The sequence below is a fragment of the Empidonax traillii genome, unplaced genomic scaffold (genome assembly GCF_003031625.1).
Source record: "Empidonax traillii isolate 1590-97213 ecotype Southwest subspecies unplaced genomic scaffold, ASM303162v1 scaffold170:size2694500, whole genome shotgun sequence".
Lineage (NCBI taxonomy): Eukaryota > Metazoa > Chordata > Aves > Passeriformes > Tyrannidae > Empidonax > Empidonax traillii.
In genome coordinates, this window is record NW_020955363.1 from 729,105 (window position 1) to 741,876 (window position 12,772).

Here is a 12,772-nt window from a genome sequence, read left to right on the forward strand (position 1 = left end):
AAGCATGGAAGAGCTCTATCATTTACTAATTCTAAATACCTGGAACAATGTCACAAACTTTCAAAATTCCTTTTGAGACCAAGGCAGGAATGTACAGAATTCATAGCAAAACTGCATCCCATAGACCTCGGTTTGTGGTCAGCTGAAGGGAAGATAGATACCATTTTATTCTATTGGTTTCAGTAAGAGCGAGGCATTTCTACTACTCAAATGCCTAGCATATTTTTCCTAAGGGTGCTTCTCCAAAAAACCTAAGGGATACTGAGCAAAAAGAATTACCTATTACTTTGAGAATGCTCCTTTTTTCTACTATGTCAGAAATAGTTTAGCTCGTCACATTTAACTCACACAAAACAAGATTCAAATATTCTTTGATTGTGAAGCTTCTGTTTATCTTGCTGAGAGTGGTAGTCAAATTATCTATTCGTTTCTTATTAAAAATTGTCACATATGCACTGCACGTAAACCGCAGTACTGTCATTATAAGTCATTCATCTTTAGCTGGATGAAAACTACTAGAAAACTACTTTGTCCTCACTATGACCTGTGTATCCTGAAATTGCACACAGTTTAAAATGAGACCTGAAATATTTATATATCATTTAAATTATGCAAAATAATCTACAGGCAACCATAAAAACTTATGAATCTGAGAGATAGTTATATGAGGGCAGGAGATGAGTGGAGGTTTTGTCCTTAAAAAGAAAAAAAAAAAAAAAAAGGGAAGACTGAAAAAAAGAAGGAGTTATTTCAAAAGAAGAACACGAGAAAAGATAAATTTAAATGCTAGAAATGAGAGCTAGACTTTGTGTGTTCTGATTGTCTAGAGAGAATACAAATGGTAAGAGCAGGTACCCGTAACAGAATTTTCAACTGGATTTTTGCCCATGCTCCTGAATGCCAGTGTATATTTTCAGGTAAACACCCATCCTGCTCCTTAGAAGTTAAATTAGTTTCTCCTCTGGGTTCACACAGTGGAACTGTTCTTGAGAGACTGGCTACTCAACCAAATACACTGCATTTAAAATTTCAGTGGCACCCAAGCCAGCTTTCCATTGTCTTGAGACAGTGCATTGGTTTATTGAGCAGTATCATATTATTAATGTCACAGACTAGAAGAGGCTTCTGGGAGTACTGTTTTCCTTTCTAAAACAAAACAAAATGTCTTTTTTTTTTTTTTTAAACATCTTTGCCTAGTCCCTAAGACTTCTAGAGAGGAGTCTTCAATATTCTGAGGGAGCTATTCGCCTCTTAATACATATGCAACTGCATTTCACAGCTCTTGTAGTAACATCATGTGGACTCTTCTTAAAATGGAAAAGAATATGAAAGACCTTCAAAGACATCTATGGCCTTTTGCCTCTGAGAGGGGAACTGCTGGAATCCAAACTTGCTACTAGTTGAATCAATTCTTTTCTGCAGACTAAACAAAAATTTATTAGGTACTTTGAGGATTTTTTTTTTAAAGACTGGTAGCTAAAATGGCCAATCTCACGATAAAATGGCCTCATGCTTTCCCAGCAACAACCAAAACCTGAGTGTTATTAACATTATTCTCATCCTAAGTCCAAAACACAGAACTGTTCCAGACACAAGGAAGAAAATGAACTCTGTCCCAGTCAGAAGGACAGGAAGACAGAAACTTGAATCTAAAATGCCATAGGGCATCTCCCAAGGTAAGCAGGCAGTTTTACCTGCAACTCAACAACAGATGGAATGAGAAATATTGTGGCTGATTTGTATGTTTTCGGACTTAATAATGTTGACATATTTTATTGTCTCTCCTTTGCATTAGTATCATGATGTAAAATGAAATTCACATCAATTATTACAGAAAACTTTAAAATCAGTCCTCTTTGGTAACAGAGAGTTGTACCTTGGAAGGACTAAATCCACCAAAATATGCTGGGAAAGCTTAAGATCAGCCAAATTGCAGCATAGCCTCTCGGCATTCTGAACAGAATCAAGAGAGCAGGAAAATGGTGCCAGTCTCTAACTGTGTGGAACCAGATAATGGGGTGAGAAACATCTCTTTTGTATGAAACAAAATCAGCATAACTCTAGGCTCAAAGCCATAGTCCATTACATAATACTGTTAATTTAAAAAAAAAAAAAGGAAAAAAAAAAAAAAAGAAGTTAAAATCATGTAGTTATCCACATAGTTTCTGTAGGAAATGGGAAGTCATTATTTGTATGTAGCTAGGTATTTCTGGGGAACACGACTGGTTAAAGGAGAAAAATTGCAGAGCAATTAGGGACACAGAATAGTACAAATCATGCAAACCAAGGTTCTCTGCTGAAAAAGTTTGCTTGAAGGTGAGACAAGGAGATGTGAAGAAAGACATACTTAGGATTCAAGAGAGAGGGAAAATACTTACCCACGTAAGAATTTAGCCAAGACATAAAGGCTAACAATTCTACTTTTCAAAGCGTATTGTGAGACATAAATGGTCTGGTGCATTGTGTTATGTTGCAGTAGAAACAATTACTTTCATAGCAGCCTGTGCTTTATGGGTTTATTTGGAAGTTTTCTGATGCACGGATCAGAGAACTGACTGTTAATATCTGTATGACAAATATATTTTTAATATATAGCTGTACTTTCTTTTATAACTAACAGAATTCATAAAAGTAACTGTTATTTCCATAGCTATTTTCCTTAAATCAGTACAAACAAATGGCACTTTGAGGTCTTTTCCTCCCCCCACAGCCACCTTCCTCTCCCCTAGGATATCTGTTAGAAACTACTGGGGGGGCCTGTGATTGTAGTCAGTCCACCAAAATCCCATGTTCCTTCTAAAAAGACTTCATGAATCACCTATCTCGAGATGAAGTGAAACTTCTAGATTGTATTTAGGGAGGGAGCTTTTTTTAATCTTAAAAAAAAAAAAAAACCACCAAAAAAACCACAACGTGCTAATACACTTCCACTTGAAGCTGTTTTCATTTAAAAGTGAGTTGCCACACTGACATTGTTCTCTTTCCTCCAGGAAAAAAAAAAAAAGCTGTGAATAAACTTTTCGCAGAATAATGTCATTCAGGAAAGCATTATTTCTTGGCTTAGGGAACTACCAGTGAATGCTGTGAAAGAACAATGATTCACAATACTTCTGTGCTGGACACTGATATGACAACACTCCACCACCCTGCCCGTGATTCAGTCATGAGACAAAATCAATAGGAGGGAGGATCTCAAGAAGTTGTAGAATAACCAAAATGTTCTCGTCTGGAAGGTAGTAAAGGAGTTTGCAATGAGTAAATGATGAGGCTAATTAGTAACATACAGACAGCGTCTCCCTCAAGTGCCTGCAAAACTCTCCCCCTTTGACACAATGCCAGCAAAAACAAGGGAGGGCAGTTCCACAGTGGCTGGGTAGCAGGACTGCTGAGACTTTAGCTGTCCATGCAATTTAATCGTTCCTGGCAGCTTAGCACAGCATCAAGATAGTCTTCAAGAAAGCTAGAAGTGGAAGGATTTTATGGATCCCTTTCTTTACAAAAGGGACATTTTGGTGCTGCATTATACCTTTGTCAAATATAAATGTTTTTAATCAGAACAAAAAAATGAACCCCACAAGAATGCAAACCTTACACCACGAAGTTCAGCCTATAAGAATAAATGTTTAAAACATCCCTGAATGTAACAATGCAGATGTAGTGGGCATCCCTGCAAGTACTGAGGCCACAGGTTTGTTTGGGCCACAACACACACTTAATTTCTGTTTGCTGTCCATGCACAGAAAGGCAAGTAGCAGGAAAAGAGGTGAGGATGTGTGAGGGATTTATTGTCTTGCAGCCTGAGTGAGGGAGAAGCACATGGTTGTTCTCAGCATGGCATTCATTTTAGATTGTAGGGCTTTTCTGGACTTTTTAATTGTTTTAAAAGTTTTAACTGGGCTATTCCCAAGCAGGACCAACCATTTCTGCAGTTACTTCAGTAGCTGTTTCTGGATGTTGCTGTGTTTCTCAGTACTGTCTTCTCACAATTTTCTATGCCTCTCTCTTCTTTTCAGACAGGTTTCTCTCCATGGTCTGAGCAATGAATATGGTAATTGAATTGATCTTATTCTACAGACATGGATGGTGAGCAGAGCAGCCAACAAAAAGGATATTATTTTTTGTAATATTACGTAATATATTTTTATTAATTATAAAAGATTTATTTGTTACTCTGAAAAGGAAAATGCTCCTCTCTATGGAGGAGACTTGGTTATCCTCACTCAGGAGGTAGGAAACAGAATACATTTATTACATATATTTGTTACATCCATTTCTCCTTGGCAACAATCATGAAAGTTGTATTTTTCATCAGGTTTGGAATGCCTGTTCCATGGCTTCCCTCTTTGTTGCCACCATCATCTGGAAAGCTTGGAGAGAGAACACCTCTTCATTCGGCTTTGCAAAAAAGGTCTCATCCAATTTCAGACAGAATGTCAAAGGATGGAAGACACTGGAGCAAGGACAGGAGAAGGCAAGTCTGCAATCTATCATAGTACTGAAGGAAAGCTGTAACTTAGGAGGCTTGACTCCAACAGGCAATTTTCTTCAGAAAGGAAACAAAGCAAAACTCTCCTGAGTTGCTTCTGGTTTTCTTGGAAATTTCTCACATAGCAATCATGTCCACCATGTTATGGCCTAACTATCTCACTTCTCAAAATTATATAATTAAAAAATTGTTACACAGTAATTCATAGAAATGCCCACTGAAGTTGCAACCTAATTTCTGTGCTCACCTCTAGTTTCTTTCTTTTTAGGACTTTGATAAATTTTAACTCTTACACTGAAGAGTTAGTTACGTGGTTGGTGTTCGTCAAAAATACCTTTGAGCATGAACATGGAGACTGAATATGCCTGGATTTTTCATTTTCCCAGCAACCTTAATAGGTTTAAAGTACAGTAGAATAAATGTAGTTTAAAACTGGCTAGACAGTTACAAAGGTGTAACAAAATACTGCACAGGAAACTTCATTCAAAAATGACTATGAAATAGCTAATAAAAGCATTGGACTGTGTTCCAGCTGTAGACCTAAAGTTGATAGTGTTAAAAAAAAAATAAAAAAAATTAATCCTTAATGTATTGATGATGGAAAGGGAGGCAGGAGAAAATGCACTCTCAGTAGCAATGTGTAATCCTTCCCAGAACTGCACATTCTGAACACCAGAAGTCAAGGGCTGTGTGCAGTGAGTTTTATTCCTTCACGAGGAATAGGCCTAATAGGCCTAACATGCAATTTGAACTGGCACAGAGTTTCATTGACTCAACTGAGTAAGGAACAGGCATTTTAACACCTTTCAGAGAAAAGAAATTAACAACCAAGATTGGGGCTGATTTTTAAAATTTTCATGAGTGAATGAATGAATTATAGGTATTGGTGGCATTTCAATGATCTTCTTAAAAATAAATTTTGATATAACAAGACTGTGAAGAAAAGATGAAGATAATGTAAATGTATGTGTAGCCCTGCAAATATAGCTGCCAATACATTTTAGTGAAATGACAAAACTACTCCCTTTTCTGTAAGACATAAAAAATTAAGAAATATTACATTTACTTCAGATTCCCTAATATGAGCAAGGGAATACTCCAACCACATCTCTTAAACTTTCAAATTCAGCTGGAGATACATACATTAAGAATAACATGTAATTTAGTCAATTTGTAGCTTCAAACCATATGGTAAATTATTCTAGAAACTTCTAAGAGAATGAAAAATCCTGCTAGTACTAGTAGCTCTTAGAAACAGTGGAACCAGGCACCAGGTGAAACATACGTCTCCCCAGTCCCTTTTTTTTTTTTTTTTTATTTCTCATTTTTACATTAATTTAATGGTTTATATTAAAGATAAATTTCAGAAAAGAAGCTTTTATTCAGCAATCTCCTGAACAATGACCTTCTACAACTCTACTTAAGAGCATCACACAGGCCCCAGACTAGCACTGGACAGGAGCTAGTTCAGTGCATGGAGAAACACCAGTTGCTGCAGTAAGGATAAGGGGTTATTTGTGAGTCTGTAGATTCATATTTTCTTTGACTGCTACCCTGACAAGTTCTCAAGGACCAGCTACTTTCTAACTTTTTGTTTATGGCACCTTTTCTTCTAGTGTATGGAGATAACATAGCAAAGTGACCAACAGAGATTCAGTTACTAAAAATTATTTTCATTATGAAAAGCTGATCTGATTTCTGGAAAACTGACTGGGAACCCTGGTTCTTAATTTCCTGATATTGTTGTAACTACCTGTCTGTTCCACTGAGTGATACCTTTTTGAGCTCATCTCTGGGAACTGTTCTAACACTTCTAACATTATCAGAATGTGCTTAGTTAGCTTTTGCGCAGTGGATTCTAAGAAAGTATTTTATATAAATACTCTGTTAAAAACAAATGAAAAGATAGCTTATTTGGAAAAGTATCATCTAGTTCAAATCCTTATTGATCACTAAAGATTTAAAGAAAAAAATCTGTACAAAACTATGACAGAGTGCACAACAATGTATTCTTAGTGGTTGGAATCCACTCAGCTTTTTCCTCATAGAAGATTATTTTACAATGATTTAATATTTTCAACTTATCTACATTTTTTTACTCTAGTAAGTAACATAGATGTTACACCTATACGTTGCACCTGGCTGTATGTTACACAAGTTCTTAGATAATAAGCTTTATTGGGAAGGATATTGTCTTTTTGTTTGCACCTTCCCAGCTACATCATTCACTGTGTATAGATAAGAGAAACAGATTGGAATGATTAATTTAAGAGATGATAAAGTAACAGCAAAAATACCAGATGAATAAACTTGCATAAACCTTTAAAAGGGATCGTGGTAGAGTTGTATTTAAAAATGTTCACTGGCTTTGGAAGCAAACAGAATTGCTTCCAGAAGACATGACTTTTAAGTTATCATGAAGGATGAAGGTCTTTAAATAGATAAGTCATAATAGAAGCAACATTAGTATGACCAGGAGGCAAAGTAAGCTTACTTACTGAGATAGTCACACAATCCTATGCTGGCATCTTGCTACATGAGTAATGCTTTTCTATATTCTTGAAGAGCAGTTGGGGAAATACTGAAGTCAAAACAACACTGGCTGTATTTGTGTCTGAAATGCTCAGCATAAATAGCAACTTGAGATGCATTTGATTTTTTTACAAGTTTAGAAGTGTAGATAACCTTAACTTGACTCGCATGTACTACAGGCAATCACTGCGGAAGACCTAGCATGCACTGACTTGTACCTGCTCAAGACAGTGACTCATGACCTGCTCTGCCATTTAACAAATATCATGTATCACGTATTCAGTGCCATCTGAGAAGTGCCAGGACCCGCTTCTCTGTATGAGAACATTGGGCAGAAGGCTAAAAGTATAGGGACAAGGCTCAGGGAGTGATAGTCCGGTGTGGAGAGATGCAATATAATGCAGAAAATGGTAGAAGTGTAGGCCACAAAGAAGGATATGTAGAAGTGGGAACACTATAACAAGGCCTATGACAAGTAGGTCCGTGCAGCTCTCTAGGCCACAGTAGTTGCAGACACCTGAAGCCAACAACAAGCAGAAATTACTGATTTCCTAATAGCGATCTTTCATGTTTCACCCCAGTCTCACAACAGAATACAAACAGCAAAATGGTAAGGAATTGAACAGAAACAAGAAACAAATCTTATGACAACTGACTCTGTATGGCTGTATTCTTCATCTGTGCCATAAACTGCTGCTGTCTGCTTCAATCCTCTCAACTTTCCATAGGCTACATTGGTGGGACTGGAGTTCCAAATTTTTCTTCAGAATCAGGAGGTCTATATTTTTCTTTCTTTTAATAAAAGCTAAGAGTCTGATAAATTGGTTCCATGACTTCTGCAGAGAAGCAGTTGGAAAGCCAGCAGAAAAGATGAGCTCTACTTTCAATTATCATAAATTACACCCTTCGGAGTTAAGAAGCTAAAGAAACTTTGATCAAAATTCACTGTAAGTAGAATACAACCTGTCCTAAGCAACAGCTTCACTTTTCCCTTATATTAAGGCAGATCAGCTTTGCACAGGCAGAACTCCCAAGATAAGGAAGAAACTAATAAAGCCCACTTGGTAACTGCGTGGAAATGGGCTCTGAATAGGTAAAAGGTAATTCCATTAGGGGGAAATCATGACCACTAACTCAAGTAACCCACTAACTCAAAAGAAGAGAAAGACTGAGCATGAAGACTAATTAGTGTAAGAAGTGAGAGGAGTTAGTTAACCAATAGAAGATAGAACAATAATTAACAAAAGAACTACGTAACTTGTAGCCCCTGAATATTAATGCCTTCGTTTGATAAAATGTATAATTAGTGAAAAGTTTTTACAGTTGTTGTACTGGCTTTGTGGATTTGCCACCCATCCCCCATTTCTTTGCAGAACTGTTAATAAATCAAGTATCTCGACTCTGTGCACAGCAGCCTCATGCAGAACCTGTTTTGGAACACCACCATATGCTAATATCTTTGGGGTTATAACAAGGTCACCTGGCCACACTGCCTTCTGGAAATGCAACTGATAGAGAAAGCTCAAGATGTGTTGGAGAGCTCTGAAGAGTGTTAACGAGGTTGGACACTTGCAAGGATTTTCCTCCTATATTAAACACCTCTGTGGGTCAAGGGTTTTAGCCTCATTTTGTGACAGATCAGTCATAGTCATTAGGTCCGAGCAGGAGGGAAGGTCTGCTAGAACTTGCTGTGCCACAAATTAACTGTGAAAAATACAAATGTGAAAAACCCAGACCTATTTACTATGTAATTATAGTAAGTGAACAACAAGGAGTGGAAAAACAGAAAATTATCTAAAATACAGGAAAGGTTTCCAAGCCTTAAATTTGCTCCGTTTTCTTGTTGGGTTGCAAAATAACCTTAAAAGCTTTCCTGAAATTTCATAAAATCTCATGCTATTTAAGTGACACCTACCTGAGTCTCCAGCCTGCTCAGTGCTCCAGCTGAGTTTTGTGTTGGCCGTGCCATCCCCAGCATCCTGCCTGCTGGACCATTACTCGGAAGAGAAGCACAGAATCTGGATCAGGAAATTACATTTTGAGACCTAGACATGGGAAAAAAAAAAAAGTACATACAATGTTGCAATAGATTTCTGAGTGGCTTTCAGCCCATCTATTAAGTTCATTCAAAGCAGGAAGCTGCTGAGATTTCGCAATTAGCTTCTGCAAGTTGCCTTTACTCTTCTAAAGTAATGGAAAACACAGGACACAGACTTTTTAAAAGGGTTGTTTTTACTTAGATAAGAGAAACTGATTTTTGAATGCTGCAGCATAAGGGAGGGTCCCCCTGGAAAATTAATGTTGTCAGCAAAGGATGATTTTTTGTGACTTCTCGTAACAATCACAGTGACTGTCTAGCCAGCTCATCCTCCTCTTTATTACTATTCTACAGCTGATACAATAAAACCTGTGGAATGGTTCCAAAACATTGAAATGTTTCTCTTCACCTTTATAACTTTTTTTCCCAATTTGATTCACTTTCAAATCTTGCAAGTGTTGGGGTTGGAGAAACAAGAAAATTTTTGTTCAAGTAACTGGTTTGTACTCATAGCAAGACCTTGAAGACATACAGTAGAAAATGAAAAAATGTTGCCAGAACAGTTTATTTGGACATTAGTATTAGTATTTCTTATAAAAGCAGACCCAGCATAATCTACAAGAAAATAAATTTTTGAAGGAGGTTGCCTACAGAAGCTGTAGAAGCTCCATCATCAGAGGTCCTGAGAAATCAACCAAGCCTGGAGCAGTCTGCTGTAATGTTGAAGTCAGCTGTACTTTAGGTGAGAGGCTGGAAGAAGGGTACTGTAGATGCCTCTTCCAATGTAAACTATACCATGGAAATAGGCCTTGAATTAAAAAAAATATGTGATGGAGGATGGAGGCAGAAATATGCAAACATACACACACGTGAGATTGCATAAACATTTTCTTCAAGAATTAAATTAAACGCTGAGAATTTCAAAGATATGGGCTGAGAACACAGTCCTGTTTCTATATATGTAAGGGCACAATTGCCTAAAGTTTTGTTAGGGCCTTCTGCAGCTGGGTATCAAACAATAAGGCCCAGTTTCAGTTACCTTTATTTTGGTCAAGGTGAACTTGTTAGAGCTGGAATTTCCTACACTGAGTTGCTTACTCAGGCTTGCAGGTGACTTTTAAGTCCCTTTAAGAGTAGTTTAGTCATTTCCAAAAGCAAATTAGCAGAAAATATGCATTTCTTTCATATAAAGAAAATGTTTACAAGTATTTAATTAAAGCTGTGCTTTTTAGTAGTGTTTCAAGTTTGGCAGTCTAGAAAACCTGCATAAACTCGGGGCCAAGTCGTGAGTGGCTTAGTTGATTTACATAATTGCAGAAGAGATTTGTTGGCACTGTGTAGGTGGTCTCCAGCAGTCTCTTCACTGACAAGAACATATTCCATCTCAGAGCTTCCAAGGCAAGTAGAACTCTTTGTATGTGTAATGGCAAACGGTGAGGAACAGAAATCAGTGATGCTGCTGGTGCACAGCAATGGAATTTGACAGGATGGAGAGCACAGCAAAGAATTTAATATATGGTGGAGGTGAAAGGAAGGAGGAAAGGCTGAGTGTAGCAGAATTAGAAGGATTTATGAACACTAAAGCATATTCTACTAAAGAATGTGAAACTCAACCCTGTACTCACTGCCTTCCCATGAATGCATAATTTTAAAAAGGTATTAAATCTTTAATCACAGTATGATGTAACGATTTCCTTTTACTCTTATAGGATTTATGAACCAAACAGATTGTGTTCACAGAATGGACCAAGCTCCTGGAAGAAAAAAAACCCAAACCTGTATAAATGTCCTTGTTTGAAAAAGGAAGATGTGTAGAAGAGGAGAAAGGAGCTCACAGAATGAAAACATAGGTTCAATGACAGGTGGGTTCAGCCCTGAGGAAAAGAGGTCTGTCCCTGTCTTCATCTCACCACCTCCCTGAGTTTGGGCAAGCTCCTTAATGCAGATCTTTCACAAGCAACAATGATTTTCTGCATTCCCTCCTACAAGAAATGCTACAAGCAGTGAGGTAACATATGGGAACCCCAATCTGATAACTTTGGCCATTACCAGCATCTGGTGCTGGTCATTGCAGGACAGGTTTACCAGGCTGAGAACAGGACCCAGTGCAGTCCCAGGTGTGTTCCCATTGCCACCCTCCCATCCCCTCTGCTGCCCAGGCTCTACCCTGCACGTAACAGCCCTGAGTACAACTAATCATGTAGTATCAGAATTAATCAAACCTCAGGAATGTGAAACACCATTTGACCTATTTACCCTGCCAAGAAGCAGCATAGAGAAAAACTCTACCAACAACACCATTACCAAAATACACTACCAATGCAACAAACTTGTTTTTCTGCCACAGGCTACAGTAGATGAGCCTGTGAGAGCTACTCTGACTCCCATTCCATGTTCTTACAAGCACACTACACGCCTTTGGTTTTAACAGGTATGCCTGTTATGTGTCAGTTATTTTCACAATATTCAGCCTGAGGTTAAAATGACATTCAACCTGAGGCTATTTGACTGCACAGCTTATACAAAGATACAATTTGTTATTTTTGAACAAGTGTGCTCATGTTGATATCTTTTATTCTTACAGGTAGGTTGGCAGCAGTAACCACCTGCAGGTGTCTAGATTTCCACATCTCTGCAAAACCTCTCCTTAGCTCTGCAAGGGCAGGTAAGGTTCCTACTTTCCCTTACAAGAAGACAGATGACGACACTGTCACTTGCCAGAGACACCTGCAGGCACCTCTGGTAGAAGTGCCATAATTCTTGATTAGCCAATGCTGCATCAAAAGAGGCCACAGAGTTCATGCCTAACTTTATATCATGTTACTTACCAACTAATAAGAACCAATGTTAATAATGTAATAATTTTTTAAAAAAAATTTATTGAAGATATCTGCAATAAAACCTTGTCACTGTTGTCATTCCTTTACAAAAAATGGATCTTCTACTGCATGAGTGGTTTACAAGATCCTTATCTCAACAACTGCATCGTCAAATTTGTGTCTGCACAAAGAGAATCTGTGGCAGACGGTGATGCGACACCATGGATGAACCCAAGTCCTTTCTCCTGCAGACACAATAAACTTTTCCATGTTGTCCTTATTTATAGCTTAAATTCTAGGGAAGGAAATTACAGCCTTCTGGCAGAGACTGCAGCCAGGAAAAGGTGCAGTGGGAACTATTCCTGGCTAGTGGTTTAGAATATGGTGATCTGCCTACTCAAAAATAAATTACAGCCAGTAAATATTTTTATCCTGTATTTTTATTTACAAAACCACACCCTAATAGATTTGATAGATTCTGGTCATGAGTGGGCTGGCTCAACAACTTTGTTATAAGATTTTTTAACTATCACAGAGTACAACCTTTCTTGTCTAGATGTATTTATTTTTATAAAGCCAGCTTTTAAAAATAGTTCATTGGTGGGCAAAAAAAAAAAAAAAATCTGTTGGAAACCAGAGTGTCCATGAAGATATGGAAAATACATTCAGGATGTGGAAGGAGGCTGAGAGCAGCGAGACCACCTTTGAGGAGTGGAAAAACCAGCTTGAGAAGGTGGACAATGGATTTCAGTGTGCTTAAAAGACTGTTTGCAGTGGTTCAGCTAAATACAAAACCTATTCGTAGGTTGTCTCCCCCCTTTTCCCTTTTTCCCTCATGGACTGATAAGCCTGACAGGCTTGGAAACAGTTTCCCATTGGTCGGCATACCCTGAGGCT

The 12,772-nt window shown here is 37.8% G+C and overlaps 1 protein-coding gene and 1 long non-coding RNA gene across 2 annotated transcripts in view; one reads left to right on the forward strand and one right to left on the reverse strand.

Moving 5' to 3' along the window:
- IL15 (interleukin 15) overlaps nt 1-12,772 on the reverse strand; it is a 34,200-nt gene that overhangs the window by 14,862 nt on the left and 6,566 nt on the right. The window contains 2 exon segments of the mRNA XM_027885726.1: nt 8,934-8,963; nt 8,966-9,063. Coding sequence (XP_027741527.1) covers nt 8,934-8,963; nt 8,966-9,013 — 78 coding nt within the window. The 5' untranslated portion in view covers nt 9,014-9,063.
- Nucleotides 1,695-10,943, forward strand: LOC114058400. The gene is made up of 3 exons (XR_003571438.1): nt 1,695-2,018; nt 4,014-4,083; nt 10,766-10,943. It is a non-coding gene; the product is annotated as an uncharacterized LOC114058400 (long non-coding RNA).